Genomic DNA, 20,281 nt, shown 5'->3' with positions numbered 1-20,281 from the left:
AGTACGAAGCCCACCGATCGCGAGGTAGCTCGAGAAATGAACAGTAATCGGCAGTGGAGAACGTGTTGTTTGGAGAAAGGAAAAGAGATGGCCGACGGAGCGGGTGAGGGAGAGGGCGCTATACGCTGGAAAGCGAGGAAAAGCGACGGGGTACGGCCGATGCCTTGCAGAAGAGGTAACCGGCGAGTGGATAATATTCGGTTTCCTCGTTTTCTTCGCCGCGGCGAGGCGAACCCGAGCCGAATGACGCTGAGGGCGCCACCGGGTACGCCAGGTCTCACATACGCCGGAGTACGTCTCTATAAATTGACCGTGGCGCGTTCCGGAGAGCACAGACATATCATATCCGTATCACGGCTCAGATCGTTTCCCCAATCCAGAGTCCAGCTGAGTCTCGGTTCCGTTCCACAGGGGTCCTCAGTGTTTTCTGGGCGTTACGTCTCAACTCGCGACAGTGCGTGTGTGAATCGTGTTTAGAACCTAGTGTTTACTTAGCTCCGGTTACCAGTAGTCCCGTGTCACGATGGCCTTCGCTTACAAAGTCGTAGTCGGTGTGCTGTGTTTGGCGGCCCTGGCCGTGGCCTTGCCGGCCGACGAGGCGCGCTCCTCGCATAACTCCATCTCCGGCGGCGACAGCGACCTGTTCGGCAGCATCTCCAAGGAGTGCGCGTCCGCCGACTCGCTGACCTGCGTCAAGCGAAAGCTGTTCACGTTCTTCGATCGCGTCATCGCCAAGCGCAGCGTGTTCTCGCTCACCGAGGGTGTGACGGTGGTGAAGACCCCGGGTGCGGCCGCTGAGACCGAGGGTGCCCCGCGGGCCCTTACCGGTGATGAGTCGCTCGAGCAGCTGATCCTGTCCCGTGTGCAGTCCTTCCTGTCCTCGCACACCATCAAGGTCGACCTGAAGGGCGCCGACATTGTGAATGCCGTCACCTCGACCGGCCGCGCGCTTGAGGACGTGTCGGAGAACCTGCTCGACGAGGAGGAGGGAACCGGTGAGGCCCGTGGCAAGAAGAAGAAGGCCGCCAAGATCCTTGGCCCGCTGCTGCTCGCCGTCGCACTGAAGGCCGCCGCCCTGCTGCCGCTGCTGCTCGGAGCGATCGCCCTGATCGCCGGTAAGGCGCTGCTCATCGGCAAGATCGCCCTGGTTCTGTCCGCCATCATCGGTCTGAAGAAGCTGCTGTCGCAGGAGAAGCACGTCACGTACGAGGTCGTCGCTCACCCGCACCACTCCACCAGCCACACGTCCAGCCACGGCGATGCCTACTCGCTCGGCGGATCCTATGGAGGCGGTGACGTCGGCGGATACAGCGCCAGCTCTGGCCACGGTGGCTGGTCGCGCTCGATCAAGGACGCCCAGGACATCGCCTACAACGGCCAGAAGCCCTAAGCGAGCCGCCCTGTAGCGACAGTAGACAGTAGAACGTAGTAGTTGTAGCTACCGAACGCCGGTCGTAAGTGTACTCCTTACAGGAGCTGCCTGTACTCTACTGGAATAACCTCCGCAGGACTGGTAGAAGGAAGCGATGAGGAAGATGTCACCCATCAGCCTCATCAACACAGCATTCATACACACCCACACTCACATACACACACCATCAACTCACACCTACTCAGTACCACTCGAATACTCCGAGCGTTGCGTTGACATTATTTATTTAATTTATTTAGCGTCAAGCGAGGGATTTTGTTTGTTTTGTTGTTTTCCATTAGGGAGTGGTGCTGGGGAAGGGGCTCGCTCGGGGAGCGTTAGGGTCGGTTAGGACCTGTACCTGCAGCGTTTAGCGTTACCGAGAGGAAGTCGATAGGGCGCACTCTAAGGCTCTAATGCGCTAAGGTTCTCAACCCACGTAGAGGTTATGTCAGGATCGCTCGAAAAACTCGCCGGGATATGACTCTAAGCTTCACTCGCCTCAGCTCTCATCTGCCTGTGACCTTGCCATCTTCATCGTCTATTGTACTATAATGCTTCCTTAGCTCAGAATCTCAGTCATTCTATCGTCGTGTCTCTTCTCCGTCCGTCTTTGCATCAATCTGATTGAGCTGATCTCCCTATATCTCTTCCCGTTTGAGTCGCTAAACTGGCGGTAGCGACGAGTTCGAGGATCGTGTACAACCCTGCACTCTCAGGCAAAAGTCCCGCGCGAAAAACCCCCCCTAAACCCAGTGAAGCGACCCGCAAGCAAACCGATCACCAAAACCAAAAGAGAAGAAGACGATGAAATAAATGCTCAAATTGTTTCCAAATTGCGTACCTTTCGGCAGCCGACGCTGCTGTGTGTCGTGTTTTCTTTAGGCTCCTTCCCGATAGATAGAGATCCGAACTTGTTCCGGAGGTGGAAGATTTTCCCCTGCGAACCTTTCTGTCACATGTCGAATGCGTGCGGGGCGTCAACCGCTTTTCTCTCGAGGAAAACGAGGCCATGAGCTGGCAAATTACTTTCGATGCATGCAGCGTCGTGCGGGAAAATTCTTCACCAAACACTAACAACCAGCTGGGTCGAATGTGTGCTCCACATGCTGTACGATTCCCCGTGCCCGCCTTTCCTTTCGCTTTTCCGTTCCCACAGTTCCCATGAGGAGGACCCCGGCGCTGCTTCTCTGCTCCCGCTTGCAAGCGAAACTGATCGCACGTTACGAAGACGTCGTCCAAATGATGTCCCACGCAGTGAAACGCTTCCCGGTCTTGGCTGTGTAATTTCCATCCCCAGGAAAAAAGCGGGCCCGCTGTGGAGAAACCCCTTGCTTGACGGTCGTTCCGATGATGGGCAAGTTTGTCGGTTTCCTCGGTCGACGGTGAGAAATGGAACAGTCGTGTATGAGAGCGTGTGCGACCATACGTCTTCATACTACCACTCGGCTAAATTTTTGCAAAGAAATTGCACGGCGACACGCCATCGTTCTTCCGGCGAGTAGTAAAAGCCCTTGCCAGCCCTACAAAGGAACGCAGCTCGAAGCAGAGCAACCTCCGGTTCGCATTTGAAACAAGCAATTTCCGAGTGGCGGTCCAAAATTGGGCCCTCGCTGGAGGAGGCTCTCAATTTTCGCCAGTTTGCTTACATGCAAACGCGGGAGAAAGTGCATTTTGCAACTCGGTCGTCACATTTTCCTGCGGTGCAATCGAGTAGAGCGTCAGATAGAGTACAATTTCTGTACCAACCCATTTACCTGGGGGGGATTATACTGCAGCTGTTTAATTTGTTCAATTAAACTGTTTTGATGCAAATGTGTTGACGTTTCCACATAAGAGAATATATTTTTCAAATAACAACAATGAGCACATGATTTGGTCTGGAGAAAATCAAATGTATTTAAAAGGAAAGTGTTCGATGAGTTCTAATATCCGAAACGTATGTAATCTATACTCTGCTTTCATATGATTACACTCTTTTACAACGACTGCTAAACAGTTTTTATTTAACCAAACAGCGATTCAAATATTTGAACAATTCAATCGACAAGGCAACTAATCACGCTTTCCAAAAGCAGTGAAAATACGAAGCCATATTATAACACTCCTCGAAACCGTTACACTTTAGCTTTAACAGCAGAAAGCATTGATAATATCATACACGCACGCTGTATGTTTTCGCTGCACAAACATCAAATAAATCGTACGTACGAACGGTGGAAATCCCATCAGTGTCTTAAAACAACAAAACATATTGCATACTCGTGAGGCGCACGAACCGGCCATGATACGCCCTAATACGCTTCCCGTGCTTTTAATACCACCACCGGCAGCATGATTTTCACTTTAACATGTTTCCCTTGGGTGGAACAGGCGAAAGCATCCCCGCGACTGAACGTCTTTAAGCTCCGCACTCAGACGCTTAAAACACGCTCGCGTCCGTATTCGATTATGGTAGGAAAAGGGAGCGAAAGGCAACTTGCAGGGCAGTGCAATAAAAATGAAACTATATGGCAATGATCAGCCCGGGCTTACTATCTCCTCTTTCTGGGCAGATGCTTTCTCGCGTCCATGCGAGCTGAAAGCACTTCCGAAGCTCCCGAGATGGTCGGAGGAAAAACATGCTCATGGCGTGGAAAACAAGATGAAGGGTCGAGCAAAGCTGAAAACAGGAAAGAGCTTACGGTGAAAACAAATTAAATTCTCGCTTGTCTCCTGTTGCATAAACACAGGCGAATAAAACGGTTGCAAGGTTCCCGGAAAAGCTGAATTTTCCGTTAATCAATCCTTGGAAATTGATAAAGGCATAGGGCAGCTATTTTAAGTTCAACTAAGAAACACCGAATGACAATAGAAAGTACTTTGTATTCGTTCGTTTGATCTTTTTATGGAAATTGTTGGTTTTTGTTGCCTGAATGGATTTACATATCATTTATTTCATTTTATTGAATATGTAACTTACACTGTTTTAATTAAAAAAGGTTCGAACTCCTTTTTACAATTATATGTTTCTATTTTCACAACTTATAAAACATAACAAGTAAAAATTATATATTCAATCTTTTCTGAAAATACTTTCTTGATTATTAAACAGCACTAATCTCCGTTCATTAAATGAAATAAATTTACAATACAAAAGATCCTGGGAAGTCATATTTTATGTATTTTTCATTAGCAATCTGGATTACATCAAGCCGCAGACCTTCTCCAGGCGATTAAGTAAATAGCGGATGCTTTTCCCCAACGCTGCCTAAACCAACGCGCCGGCATTCAAACAGTTCGTTATGGGAGAAATTCCAGCACACTGTTTTCCTTATCAAATGTGACGTCGTTCTGAGAAACTCGTTTTCTTTTGTTTCCACTAAATTGCCGACATTCAACATTCAAATCGTCCTCATTTGTGCGTTCGCAAAAGTGCGAACCAATGCGTCCCCGGGCGGAATAGAACGAACTAATCCTGCCAGGCTTCTCGGCAGGCAAAGGGAAAGAATACAAGAAATGTGTGTCACCCGGTAATGACGTGCGCTGAATCGCGTTTCCTGCCACCATCGCAACCTCAACAGCATTGCCCCTTCTCTGCCTGGCTTACGTCCGCCGTTCGGTGAGCTTTGCGCAAATCTCTGGTATTATTTTATCGGCATCTTTACCGTCGTCGGAGTCGTCGTCTTCGCAGCGATCGCATCGATAGACCGCGTTGCTCGGTTTATCAGCGCCATTTTATTTCCACCCCATTCCTTCTGCTCCCGGTGGACATCGGGGAGGGCGCGGGTTGGGAGCCGCACGGGGAGAAAAACTTGTGCTTCATTCCTTTGAAAAGTGAAATGTGCTACAAATGAAACCTGACCATGCAGAGAAGGAAGAGCCCGTTTCGTTATTTTTCCCACTTCTATTTTCCCGATCTTCGCCTTCGGAGCACTACTGCTGTCTCCTCCTGATCCGAAAGCTACCCTGGAAGCAAGGCTGGACTCACTCCGCCATTGGCAGACGACCCAAGCGCGTACGTCAATGTTTCTAAACATTCCAAAGTTTTTTCCCTTTCAGTACCATCGCGCTAAGGTTTATGTCGACGTTTAGGACCAGTTTGGGTACTCGAAGCAGGACCCGGAATGAGTCCTACGAATGTGGGAGAAACATAACCGTACGAGATTCGAGTTTCCCATCTCTGGGGCCACTTTTGGACTTGCCGAAGAAAACTCTAATTGATGTGTTTTACTTCCGAAAACTGGTTTTCGGTAACTCGACGAAGGTACACAAACCGGTACCGAGGGGTTGAGCAGGAAGAAAATGACAGGAAAAAGGCACTAGAGATGTAAAGTTTTATATATCCGCTCGCAAAGTCACCGTATTTTAGGACACAGGTTTAGAATTCACGGTACGAAGTAATGTTAGACTTTCTATTTTATCTTACCGTTCGCAGAAACTAACAGTAAATGAAGCACAGCAAAGTTTTATTTTATTTAAAGTTTGTTCTTTCCGTTCAGAGGGTAAGTATCATTAATAACTGTTGTATTTGTTACACTTTTTTATGCAAACTAGAAAAGGTAATAAAGCTGGTCATCCTCTACTGCGGAGCTTGAGGGGATTTTTAAGCAAATAAATTATGCAACTAGATGCTAGTTACAAAATTAAGACTTAAAGAAAGAGCAATCAAACACATTATCAAATCCAATGAATCACTATTAAAACATTGTACAAAAGATATGCAGTTCTTAACATATTTACTGAAGTTTCAATATCAAGCTTAATGAATCATCCTCGAACCAAGCTAAATTCAAAGAGTAATATATAGTGTACAAACGCTTTCTCCATAAAACTAAGATACTCAGGAATATTGCAGGAGTTTAATACTCCTAATAATCAATTTGAAACAATTTGTTTCAGCTTCTAAGAACTTCCTAATTGAATCAACTGGCAAGACGTTCCCTTCAAACATCAAGAGAAGAATATGAGCTGCAACGAAAACAAGAATATTAAAGTGTTCGCTCGCTAACAAGCGATCCGGTTCGTCAATGTGCATCCATCTTGCGTCACAAAGCAAACAACTCTGGGAAAAGTAACACTTCAACCGGTGCATGCCGTACCGTGTCGTTTCTGTTGGCCGACATCTGCTTACGATCCACCGAGGAGAAATGCACTCTCACACACACATACACACACACACACACAGGCGCTGTTGTAAAAGCTTGTGTCATCCGTCGATTATGCAACCACGGTCGGTCGATAATAGCCACTCGTCGACGTTCTATCGTCAGGCGGAGCCTCAAGACAGGAAGGAGACGCGAACAATTAACCACATCGATTATCCACCGGGTGGCGTTTATCACCATCGTGGTGTCAGCTGGCTTCCCGTCTCCGTTGTCGGAGGCTGTCGACAGCAGCATCCACTCATGCTGGAGTTCAAACGCCACAACGGCGTCTCAGATACTCAGTACATCAATAATCTACGAGGGATAACCTTCGCAGAGCCGACCGAGTCAAACTCCGTCCTTTCAGCAGCAGCGTCTAATTACAACTAATCCCTGGGCGAAGCTGGCGAGATTTTCACGGCCGCCCGTCTGCGTGTGATTGCCGAAGGGAGGGAATGTATTGAGATCGTTGCCATTTGGCCAGGGAAGCGTAGCGACCGATTCGTCGGACGGCGGGCAGGATTTTCTCCACGCCCAGGCCCTTTAACAGGCGCTGGCAGACCGTGGTCGGTGTTTGGTGCACTCAAGCTTCGCGTGTAAGCATGCAAAGTCAAAGCTGTGCCGGCCGGCTGGACGGAAGAACGGACGGACGGATGGACGGAATGTAAATTGAATTAACAAGCAGCGTCCAATAATTAGTAGAGTGAATCTGGGAAAGTGTGTAAGGCACCGGCCGAGCGGCAGAATCACGTAGTCGAACTACATCGCAGTCCCATTTTGGGCGCTTTTTCTGGCTTACCATCTCAATTACGCCTTGAGTTCTTAGCATGCGTGTAGCGACATGATGGATACGTTGTTCCCCGTCGGCACGTGGCGAGTACATCCATCAAACCGTTCCGACATCGGACGGATCGATCATCGTTGGATTCACTAAAAAGGCTTATCATCGCATCATAGTTCAGGGCTGATTAATTAGGTTGGATCAATCAATGTTCGCCCATATCCTTAAAAAATCGTTCACAGGAATTCTATTTCATCCGAAATGAAACCCTTTCAAAATTTCATGAAATTTAATACAATTAACCTGCAGCTATTCACCCTCAAATTGGAATTTAATTAAATCCTTCACTGCAATGAAATCAATATTTGCCATAAAAACCCGCATCTCCCAATCATGTTCCAGTCAAAAGCCGGAAAATGGAAGATCAACCTGCCGGAAACACTTTTTATGCTTCGCACTCGTAAAACTATTACTCCAATAACACACATCCTTGGGTTTCGCGTTCGCAATGCATTTCGACTCGTTCCCGTCCGCTATTTCAACGCCTTCCCCTCGCCGTTAATCGGATTACTCTGCTCTCACTCAGCCTGCTGTTTTTCCCCTTCACGGAACATTGGCCACTTTGCGTTACCTAGTTGCTTTTGCTTTCTGCTTCCATACGCAAACATATCATGCTGCACCATAAACATTTCATTCCATTCGCTGCAAAAAGGGAACGCCCAACATCTCGCATTGATATATGCAAAGATATTAGACACAAAGTAGCAAAGCGATGCATTGCTGGATTTAAAGCTCATTTAAGTATTTTAAAACCAACGTTTATAACAACTTTTAAGAGCTGTCATGAACGTAGTCTAATTTATTTGGTGATTTATTATCGAATCAAATGTACAGAAGATACGTAAACAATTTTCAACACGATAAATAATCCCCTTCGATACGTTTTGACACATGATAGATGTATCTGGTATTGCAAATTTTATGCTAACGATCAATCAATCAACGAAACGCTCTTCAATCAATAGCAACTCTGATCGATACATTTCACGAAGAAAAATCTCACTGCACTCTGCGGAACCCTTCCCATGTATGCAGCTTGCAAGTGGAAGCATAAACCTTCTCCCTTTGCTATCACCCACGAGCATTTCACTTGCATCTCTTCGGTATGGCTCATCAGAAACAGCTGATGTGCAGTCAGACGGAGGAAAATAACCTCCCTCCAGCGCAGCTCGCATCTTGATAGGAGTAAATCGTGCGTCCGGCTCTCGAAGTGCATCGAGCATTTCGCATGTTTTACCTGCCGAGGAACCCAACTCCACCTCCAACCGCACGCCGAATGATTAGCAGGTTTATATTTTTTAATTAGCTTACAATTTGCCGAGTTTATAGAACAGAACGAAGCACCACGGATGGCCCCATTTTTCCGTTTGTTTACCCAAACTAGACCCGACTTTTATGAGCTTTTCATGGTGAACTCATCGTGGGGAAAGGAAAGTGTGCAATATCGTGTTACTTTGTGGATCCTTTGCTAGCGCAGATGAACAATGCAATGGAGAAATGGCAATCCCAACCTTTAGATCCTTTCCCAGTATGGTCCTGATGAAAAGGATATTGTTTGAGCTTCTGTTTTCCAAGCATAGAACGTGTTTGTGGAAGTTAAACGCCATCTGAGGGTTTGACGTGTTTGTTCCTGGCAAAAGTTATAAAGCAACACTAATGGAACATGTACCATTTTGCAAAATTACACAAACGCTCGCGGTACGCACTATATGGGGTTAATTTTTTCTGAAGTGAAATCAAGAAATAAAAGGCTTTTAAATCCCAATCTTGGGATAGAGAGTTACATTCGCTTACGCTTCGTCCGATTTGTTTTTTCCATTCAGATGATGGTTAAGAAAATCTATCCTACTCTACATACGGTTGGCAAAAACAGGATCGATGAGAATCACTGAGTGTCCCCGTTTTTTTAGCTATGCGAAAAAAGAACTAAAGCGTCCGGAAGCGAACGGTATCTGCTCGATAAGGGGACTTTCGTTTTCTGTCCCGTTTTCCACCGGTTCCAAGGCGTCGTTTCCTCTTTTGCGGTGTCGATGTAGGTGATAGTCACCCGAGCATCGATGCGAAAGCTCGATTATGTCAGAACACAACCGATGTCGGCCCACGCTATCCGTGCACCACTTTTACAAGGCAAAAGGGAAACAACACACAAACTGTTTGCGAGAAGAAGCCTGATCGCTGCGGAGGACAATTAATTGAAAATGCGCCCGACGAGCGTTTACCGAGATGCTAATCAATTACACGAACTGGTTCACCGTTAGGGATGATTGCAAGGAAATTACCCCCTGATTGCGTCAACGGCCGCAGCGCGCCCGGTATGCGGTTTGCGGGAGTAGATCCTTGGTTCTTGGACGCGCGCACTGGGTTAGGAGGAGCGAACGTCGACAACATTCCCTGGACCAGAATGGTTCTACGGCAGAACGCGACAGTTATTAGCTCCGCAACGGGACTTTTGTTTCCTGCAGCATCCGCCGAGCGGTGTTCTTGAAACCTACTGCCTTTGATGCGTGTTTTTCTGACGATCCACGACCGGGAAAATGCATTTGATGGGTGCAAAAATGGTTTCTGACAGTTGGAGAAAAGCACAATCGAATGGATGATTTACAAAATTACCAAATAATACTAACAGTATATCTCTCTGTCGTTTTCTACGCCGTTTAAATGTGAGTTTATGCGAAGTAGATTATTACCAGCAATCAACTATACAGCAAATTGAGACTCAGGTATAATAGGTTGGTGAGAATTGGGGTTTTTTTATATATGTAGAATAGGTAAGGAAAAACGATTAAAACGAACTATCAAATTAATTCGCCCAAAATTGAATTCACGGAAAACTAATTTCAAATGACTAAAGGACGATTTCAATATGTTTACGGTACCACGAATTGAACAGGATCTTTGAAGATTTCAAAATTGTCAATTCAATAGCCTTAGTAATCATTTCCAATACGTTGTTTACTCTCCGAATGTTTTATTCACGTACCATTCACTTTTAGCCAGTTAACGTTCCATAATAGATACAACGCTGCACCTATGGCATGAGCATCGTTTCTCACTACTATCTTGAAGTCCCGGTTCCAGGTTAGGATTTTTAGTTTGGAGGATCCTTATATGTGTGGCAGCCTTACAATTGCGCACAGCACTGTAGGTTTTATAAAAATGTGCGTTACATCAAACGAATTGAAATATTGAATTTTAACTTTAAACATGTAGTAGTGTGCTTAGCGTAATTTAGGAAGTAGGAATAAAATTCGATCCTTTCCGATCTCAAACTTCGTCGCGAACGGTTCTATTAATTTGTGAGAAAAGAACACGCTAAAGTGGTGACCCCGACGAAAGTGACCCGACGACCCTGTGAATAAAAAATCTACAAAAAGTGACATGGCAACCGAAGACAATAAAACTCCTGTCGCTGAAGGTGTCAGCGGGCACGCGGAACCGTTCGTCGAATCTGTTAAAGTGCCAAGAATAAACCCGCCCAGCATGATGGATACCAATATCGAGACTTATTTCCTCTCGTTGGAATTTTGGTTTGCAGCATCGGGCATTAGTTCCATGCATGACGCACGTCGGTACAATATCGTAATGGCGCAAGTGCCGCCCAACAAGCTAACCGAGTTGCGCTCCATTATCGATGGAACACCGGCAAGTGAAAAATATTCGTATATAAAACGCAAATTGATCGAATATTTTGCCGATAGCCAACAGCGCCGCCTCCAACGTGTACTATCAGAATTACCGTTAGGAGATCAAAAGCCCAGCCAATTGTTCAACGAGATGAAGCGTGTGGCAGGCAATGCTTTAGGCGAAACGGTATTGCTGGATTTGTGGGCTGCTAGGCTGCCGCCGCATGCACAGGTAGCGGTCATTGCTTCTCGAGGCGATGCGTCGGACAAGATAACAATAGCCGATGCCATCGTTGATTCAATGGGCCTTCGTAGAGTGGACGCCATCGATCACGTGCAAACGCCGACACCAACGACACCTGTTCGAGAAAAAGCGGTCATTGACCCAATTGCGGAGCTTACTCGTGAAATCGCATCGTTATCTAAGCGATTGGATAAAGTATTGCACACCGGAAAAAATACACGTGGGCGATCGCGTTCACATTCTCGTGGCGGAGAATGGAACAAAAGTCGTCACGAAAGAGATCCTTCGAACGGACCTTGTTGGTACCATAGAAAGTTCGGGAACGACGCCCGAAGGTGCCGAAAACCATGCACCGCCGGTGCACGTGGTCCAACAAGCCAAGAATGAGGTTGCTCAGCTGAAGCAGTGGGGGACATCGGCGAACAATCCACCACTGCCACAATCTTTCGCTTACGGGTAACGGATTCGACCACCAGGAAACAGTTTCTGATCGACACGGGAGCAGACGTATCCGTGGTGCCGCGAGGAATACATTCAGCGAAAGTGAAGCCCTCTTCTTTAAAATTGTTTGCCGCGAATGGAACACCCATAAAAGTTTACGGAGAAGTACTATTGAAAATAAATCTTGGTCTTCGTCGAGAGTTCTTATGGAACTTTATGATTGCGGACGTGCAATCAGGAATAATAGGTGCAGATTTTTTAAGTCACTACGATCTATTAATCGACTTAAAACGCAATCGTCTCATCGATAACACCACCTATCTCGAGTCAAGCGGATCACTCGACAAAACCAGCACGCTTTCCGTAAAAACGTTTTGTGAAGTATCGCCGTATGCAGATCTATTAGCCGATTTCCCGACAATTACCCGTCCCGCTACCCCGGGAGCAGTCAACGGATCGTCGACTTGCCACCGCATCGAGACTACTGGCCAACCTGTTTATGCTCGACCGCGACGCTTGTCACCGGACAAGTTAGAAGCAGCTCGTGCGGAGTTTGAAAACTTAATGAAGCTCGGGATTTGCAGACCGTCGAGTAGTAATTGGGCCAGCCCCCTCCACATGGTTAAGAAAGCAGATGGTTCTTGGCGACCATGCGGGGATTACCGCGCCTTAAACGCGCAGACCATTCCGGATCGGTACCCCCTACCGTACCTTCAGGATTTTACGTCGAACTTGCAAGGTAAAACTATTTTTTCAAAAGTTGACTTGCAGAAGGCGTTTCATCAAGTTCCTACCCATCCTGACGACATCCCGAAAACGGCCATCACCACTCCTTTTGGACTCTTTGAATTCTCTTTTATGACTTTTGGGCTAAGAAATGCAGCTCAAACCTTTCAACGCCTCATACACGAAGTTGTTCGCGGTTTTGATTTCATCTTTCCCTACATCGATGATCTGTTCATCGCGTCGTCATCACTAGAGGAGCACAGAGAACATTTGCGCTTGCTATTTGAGAGACTCAAGCAGCATAACTTAACGATAAACGTTGCTAAAAGCGAACTGGGACGAGAAAACATAAACTTTCTGGGACATTCCGTCTCCACCGAAGGAATCCGTCCACTTTCGGATCGCGTCGAGGTCGTTAAAAACTTCAAGCTGCCGTCTACAGTTAAGCAACTAAAAAAATTCTTAGCCTTGATTAACTTTTATCGACGATTCATACCGAACGCAATCCAAACGCAAATACCGTTATTAGCAATGACACCTGGCAATAAGCGAAACGATCGTACGCCGTTGAAGTGGACCGACGAAACAAAAGCTGCATTTGAGAAATGCAAAACTCAACTCGCCGAAGCAACCCTACTGGCTCACCCCGTTAAAACAGGAGAATTGTCCCTCTGGGTTGACGCTTCAGATATCGCCGCAGGTGCGGTCCTTCACCAAATTGTCGATGATAAGGTTCAGCCGCTTGGATTTTTTTCGAAAAAGTTTAACCCCGCTCAACTACGCTACAGTACATACGATCGTGAACTCACTGCGATATTCCTCGCAGTGCGGCACTTCAAGTTTATGTTAGAAGGACGGAGTTGCCACATATACACAGACCATAAACCGATCATCTACGCTTTCCAGCAGAAGCTTGATAAAGCATCCAACAGACAAGTTCGCCAATTGGACTTCATCGGGCAATTAACGACAGACATCAGGCACATAGTGGGCAAGGACAACATCGTAGCAGACCTACTCTCTCGCATCGAAAGCATCCAAACTGTACCAGTGCTTGATTTCGACGCGCTAGCTGAGGACCAAAAGACCGACGGCGAACTACAGGATATTCAGCAGGGTAAAATTAAATCTTCATTGATTCTAAAATATTTTTCGGTTCCAGGCGGAAAGCATCAACTGCTTTGTGATTGTTCGAGTGACAGCATTCGTCCTTTCATTACAAAGCGGTTTCGCAACGCAGCACTCCAGGCAACGCATCATCTATCCCACCCTGGCACTCGTGCAACAGCCAAATTAATGACTGAGAGATTTGTTTGGCCGAGCATTCGAAAGGACAGCATCGCCTTCGCCAGAAACTGCATCCAATGTCAACGCTCGAAAGTGACCCGACATACGCAGTCGCCAATAGCGCGGTACCCAGCACCGGACAGCCGATTTTCGCACATAAATATCGACATCGTTGGACCCTTCCCTCCGAGTAAAGGAAACCGTTACTGTCTTACAGTCATCGATAGGTTTACTCGGTGGCCGGAAGCATTCCCCATGCCGGACATGACCGCGTCTACAATCGCCGAAGCTCTAGTCTCCGGATGGATATCCCGATTCGGTGTTCCCGCCTACATATCGTCTGATCAAGGACGACAATTCGAATCATCGCTCTTCACCGAATTGACTCGTTTGATCGGATCTAAACACCTGCGCACGACTGCCTACCACCCCCAGTCTAATGGAATCATCGAACGATGGCATAGGACCCTTAAGTCGTCGATCCTTTGCCACGATCCCAACTACTGGAGTCAACATCTACCGATAATTTTACTTGGATTACGGACAACCTACAAAGAGGACATCAAAACTTCGCCTGCTGAAATGGTATACGGTACGACTCTCAAGATACCGTCTGAATTTTTTGTTGACAACCTGCAGAGACCTAACGAAACAGAATTCGTCGCTAAACTCCGATCGACTATGCGTGATCTTCGCCCCCAAGAGACTGCCAGGCACGGGAAGCGAAACATTTTCATGCACCAGGACCTGCGAACATGTAAGAGCGTCTTCGTTCGCAACGATTCAATAAGACCATCGTTATCGTCTCCGTATGAAGGACCATTCGAGATTCTTAATCGAACAGAAAAGTTTTTCAAATTGAGCATACGGGGACGTGAAGTCAACATTTCGATCGACCGTTTGAAACCCGCGTACGTATGCAGTGAACAGCCAGCGTCAACAGAACCAGCAGCCACAACTCCTGCCGAGATTCCACCGACTAGAGTAACTCGCTCTGGCAGACGAGTTATTATCCCTTCCAGATACCAGTAGAGGGATCCTAGTCTAGGAGGGGAGTATTGTGGCAGCCTTACAATTGCGCACAGCACTGTAGGTTTTATAAAAATGTGCGTTACATCAAACGAATTGAAATATTGAATTTTAACTTTAAACATGTAGTAGTGTGCTTAGCGTAATTTAGGAAGTAGGAATAAAATTCGATCCTTTCCGATCTCAAACTTCGTCGCGAACGGTTCTATTAATTTGTGAGAAAAGAACACGCTAAATATGCATAAGGTTTTGTTCACCAGATTCCCAATCGATCCCCTTGAAGGAAAACTCTACTGGCTACATTTCTCAAGAGAACAAACAATCGAATGGTCCAATCCTAATGGGTTCGAACACCAAATATTGAGCGAAGGCCCACAGTTAGCATAGATCAGGCACATGAAGGTGTCCTCGGAGACAGGTGAACATTGTTATGTCGACAACTTTGGGTTGATGATCGAAAGTAAGAAAAGTAAGAATTTTTCAATTAAATTGTATTTTTAAATTTGGACTTTTCAAAACAATATTCAATTGTATTATACATCTGTCATTAAATGCCCTATTGATACACTCTCGATACAAAATGCTATAACTACACCTTTCGCGTGTAAGTGTTGTCCATCGGTTCTATTAGAATTACCTGGTCAGTATCCCAGCGAATTGCGTTGAACTAAATATTTAGCGACGATTTGGCAACATACAAAGTACCACGTCTTATTATTATACCGGTAGACACATCGTCAAATCAACGAAAAGCCAGTGTCCTGCGCTAACAGCCCTCATCTAGCCAAGCCGAGCCGACAATTCCCCCGATGATGGCATGGAAAGTGAAAATCGCGATTGTACTTATTAGCACTTTCCATTATGCTAATGCCATTAAAAGCTAACGAACCGTAAAACAACCGATCCAACCACCACGGGTACTTTGTCGCGTCTGACTGAACGCTATCAGAGGGACGATCGGCAGGCCAGGGAGCCCTTTGCCGGAGCGATCGTGTAAAAGTGTCATCGTACCGATCGCTCAATCGACCGTGAAATTGTTAATCCGAGCACCGTCCGGGAAGGGCCAGTGGCCGCCCAGTCTGCCGCCACGGTTACGCGCCCTTGCACCTGCGTCGAAGAAAGCACTACCGACTCCAACCTCGAAAAGAAAGCCCTAGGGATGCGGGTGGGGGAGTTTTCTTCACCGTGGCCTTGGAGTGGGCCTGACGGCAAAGGGAAGGAAGCTCATCCGTGAACGGGGGTTTCGAATTCCCTTTACGCATCCTCGAACCTCGGCGGCAAGCGAAGCAACCCGCAAATCGGACACGGATTTTGAGGATCGTTCAAGCGCGAAAGGATCGGCATTGGCGCACGCGATTTCGCACCCCGCCGAGTGCAAGTGCAACAGCAACAGCCTGCAGAGGAGAATAGAACCGAACGATGGGTTGAGTCGAATTGGTTCGGTGTTTGTTGCCTTGGCAGGAGATGAGCACGTCGGTGATGAGACGGAGTGGGTGCGTCTGCGGCGGGAAAAACTGCACCGCCGGAGAAAAGAGGATGGCGTGCCGGTTTCGCGTGCTCGATTTCTGCCCTGCACGATGCACTCCGGCGAGCCAGTGGTTCGCAACGGGAATTTGTGCGAGCGAGCGAGCGAGCGAGTGAGCGAGTGTTGGCAGGTTTGCGAATCCTAACCGGCCTAGGTCGGAGGAAGTACTGGGCGGGGAGGTGGAGCTGGAGCTGGAGAAAAGTGCGCCCGAGCTGCAGGGCTCGCGGTGCGCCGTGGCCGACTATATATTGGTGCCGACGGCCCAGTGGAAGGCACAGTTTGATTTCATTCGTCAACAGTTCTAGAGCTAAAGCCCAGCAAAGCGAGCAAAGAGTGCAGAGTGAGTTCGGTCTCGTGCAAACTGTGATCTGTTTTCAGCCGGAAACAGATTTACTAAACGCTCCCATCGGACTTCCGCTTCGAAGCAGGCCTCCTGAGCTTCCCGAGTTCCTTCTCTATCCCGCCCCGGCGTCGCGAGCACGAGAAAATGAAGGTGTTCAAGTGTTTACTGGTGATAAGCTGCCTGGCGACAGTGTCCCTCGCGCACAGTGCCTCCGCCACGCTGCCGATCAGCTCGAACTCGATCGACGATAGCGCGCCGCCGCAGCAGCAGACGCCCCGCGCCGGCTCGTACCTCGGCGAGATCAAGTACCTGTACAAGACGTACCAGGACTGCGCGAGCGCCGACGTCTCCACCTGTCTGAAGATGAAGCTGCTCACCATCCTGGACCGCGTGTCGCGCTCGGTGAAGGACTTCAAGCTCGGCGAGGGCGTCAAGTTCGTGCGCGACCAGGAATCGCCGGTCGACGTCACCCCGGCCAAGACCGAGGCCCAGCTCGAGATGGAGCTGCCCCGCTCGCTCGACGAGAAGGAACGCTCGCTCAACTCGATGCTCTTCGACAAGGTCCTGTCGTTCTTCCAGTCCCACACTCTGCAGGTGAGTATCCGGGCGCCCGGGAGGTTCCTCCAATATCGCGAGTTCTAATCCCAATCGCGCATCTGTTTCGCGGGCTCGGTTCCGTCCTCCGCAGGTCAAGTTCCCGTCCAGCGAGGAAATCAAGCGCTCCATGGATGAGGTCCGCGGCGGCGGCGGCGGCTTCGGTGGTGCCGGAGGCGGTGGCTTCGGAGGTGGCAAGGACAAGGACAAGAAGAACGGACACTGGATCATGATCCCGCTGCTGCTCGGAAGCACCCTCGTGCCGCTCGCCTTCGGTGCCCTCGCCCTGCTCGCCGGTAAGGCTCTGATCGTCTCCAAGCTCGCCCTCGCCCTCGCCTCCATCATCGGCATCAAGAAGCTGATCTCGAGCGGCGGCGGTCACCACGAGTCGGCCCATGAGGTCGTCGTCTCCGGTGGACACGGTGGCGGCTGGGGCCGCATCGGTTCCGGCCAGGGTCTCGCCTACAACGGCTACGGACACTACGCCCAGTAAGCGCCCGCCCCTTCCGACCCAACCCACCCCGTAGTTCCCAGCGTTTGGCGCCGCCATCTCGTACATCTCCGGTTGAGGTGAAGTCCGGAGGAGCGGTCCGGAGCCGGGACCTGCCTTTGGGCCAGCCAGCAGCCGCCAACCACCGCCACCGATGGCAGTCGCCCCTTTGCCAAGCATACCAAACAAACCCAACCCCAAAGCCCAACCCCCCTCACCCCCAACAGCCCAACCATTCCAAAGCCGAAAACCAAACCAACTCCCTCCACCGACGCAAAGGACGCCACGCCAAAGCCTGCCACTCCGTAGCCGCTGTTGGCGACTGCTGACCGCTCGCCCCATCGCAAACTCCCGCGGACTCCAGCCAACCCCTCCTCCGCCCCGCATCTCCGGAGATCGAAGCGCGCCAGACCTACACTCGCCTACACGCAGACAAAACCGACTGATGAATGGTCCCCGGAAGGAACCATTTTTTCACGCCGTGTCACATGGAATTTGAGCAAGAAGACTTAAAGTCTCGAGGTACTTAGTAATGATTACACAATCACCACTCCTTTTCCTCCCCCCATACTGTCGTCTCTACCAACACCCCGCTGTAACGTTTGACGCTAGCTTTACTAGAAGTAGCACCAGCTCCCGTTTTTGCTTGGAGCGCGTGAAACGGTTTATTTATTTAACTTAATTTAATTTATTGTACTGCTCCTGAACAGAACTGATAATTTATGTGTTTTTTTTTGTTTTGTATGAATTTTTGTTTTTGTACGATACATCCTATTTTTTTGTGTAAAAAAGTGCAGTCAAATAAAACTTAAAATGAACAAGTAAACAAGCCGCTTTCTTGGAATCGTCTTTGTGGGAAAACTGGGATTGAACGAAACATTCTACGCACAAACACTCCCCAAGCTGGAATATCCAGTTTGACTTTCACTCCAGTTTTGGGATCCCTGCACCACCCGTGGTCTAGTTTTCCAGGAGGCCATCTATTTTCACTTGCAAACCCAAACAAGTTCCTGGCGACCGATAAACCAACAACGTTCGTTCCGCGAAAAACGGTACTATTTGCGAACGCGTTTGCAAAAACAAATTGAGTCCACAGCGCCGAGTCCTGTCCACCCGGCCGAAACCAGTTCAACACATTTCCCGCCGGGCGCGGATCGGTCGGGGAGGGAAAATAAAAACGCTTCCCGGAACACATCGGACCGGTTGCAGAAGGTATTTCATTGATTTCACCGGGCGATTTCCACTTTCATCGAGAGAACCCGGCCGGCCAGCCCCAAAACCGGCCGCGTAAGGAGTTTTTCACATCCCGTTCGAAGGGAAAATTGGAGCGTGAACTCAGCTGTTGAGAGGCGTGCTTCTAGTCGAGAGTTGTAGGTGAAAAACGGCAAGGACCACTTTCGCCTCGAGCCGTCCGGCACACTGCTCCCTTTCATTGCTGCACGGCTTGTCGTGTAGACTGGTGGAAAACTAAATAATTAATTTTGGACAAATGCATTCGAAGAATTTACGTTGCTAATGGTTGTTGATGTTTCACTTCGATAGCAGCTTGTGTTTTCAACATTTGCACTCTTGACTGAAAAAGGAATAACGCTGAACACATTAACAGCACGCGAAAAGTGGATACTCTTGAAATCGCAGAAAAAGGTTGATAGGTCCGGCTTACGAAATATTAAAGTAATCAAAAGTATAAGAGTTTCAAATTGAGTAAATATAATCGCTGAAAATATAAACCCGATGAGAATGATGAAGTGAATATCACACAAACATGAAATGTAGGATATTTATAGTAGAAGTGTGGTATATTAAAAATTTCAAAAACAAATGTTACAGCATACGAAAATCAAGTTGATTCTTATATGAAATTCAAAAATAAACACTAACTTAGAAACATACCTTGATGATAATCATTATTACACATTTGTCCACTTTAATACGGTTGTGACAACAAACTCTCATAGTGATAATCAGTAATTTATCAATCCAAAAAGCTCCTATCGGAGCCTTAAAGCTTCCACCACACCATCTGTAAACATACAGGCGTCAGTCAGCACCAAAACTTCATCCATTCCAACTCCGTTGAAACTTTCTTCCGAACTTTCTTTCCCCACTCTTTCGCCACTTTCTTTCGCCGCTTTCTTTCAACCGGTTGAAATATTTCCTTCCGGGCGAAATGGCGCGTACCCTGCGCAATTTCGGCGCGCGCTTCTCGTTTCGCCCTTTTCAAAGCATGTCTAGATCAGGACTGGAAAACAGTGAACAGAACCACCCTGTGTCTGATCACCGATCGGACAATTTACCGTTATCCCGCAACCACAGCATAAAATGTTGCATCTTAATTTGAAGAAAACTATAAAGGGAAAAGCCATGATAGGTAATTTATGTTTATTTGTGTAACATCAACAGAATAAAGCTGATTGAATAAAAAGCTTACTTTTAATAACTACAAACATAAAAATGAAATGTTAGTTAAATTAAGTACATTATCATAGTCGTTTAATCACAAAACCAATGTTATGTTTCCAGATGGAAACGTTTATTTCAGCTGATTATCGTTTATTGTTTCACGCCCTTCGCCACAGTTGCTCCATTTTGTAGCAAACA

At 47.8% G+C, this 20,281-nt stretch overlaps 2 protein-coding genes across 2 annotated transcripts; both read left to right on the top strand.

Moving 5' to 3' along the window:
• Nucleotides 1-523: 523 nt before the first annotated feature.
• On the top strand, nt 524-1,390 carry LOC131287488 (uncharacterized). Its single transcript, XM_058316540.1, has one exon. It carries the CDS (start codon nt 524-526, stop codon nt 1,388-1,390), a length of 867 nt encoding a protein of 288 aa, XP_058172523.1.
• A 15,350-nt stretch (nt 1,391-16,740) lies between these two features.
• LOC131288605 (uncharacterized) lies at nt 16,741-17,683 on the top strand. Its single transcript, XM_058317753.1, has 2 exons — nt 16,741-17,190; nt 17,285-17,683. Exons 1-2 carry the CDS (start codon nt 16,741-16,743, stop codon nt 17,681-17,683), a joined length of 849 nt encoding a protein of 282 aa, XP_058173736.1.
• The last annotated feature ends 2,598 nt before the right edge of the window (nt 17,684-20,281 follow it).

This window comes from Anopheles ziemanni, chromosome 3 (genome assembly GCF_943734765.1).
Source record: "Anopheles ziemanni chromosome 3, idAnoZiCoDA_A2_x.2, whole genome shotgun sequence".
NCBI classification, from domain to species: Eukaryota; Metazoa; Arthropoda; class Insecta; order Diptera; family Culicidae; genus Anopheles; species Anopheles ziemanni.
The sequence above is the reverse complement of the archived record's forward strand: the minus strand, read 5'-3'. Positions and strand labels throughout refer to the sequence as shown.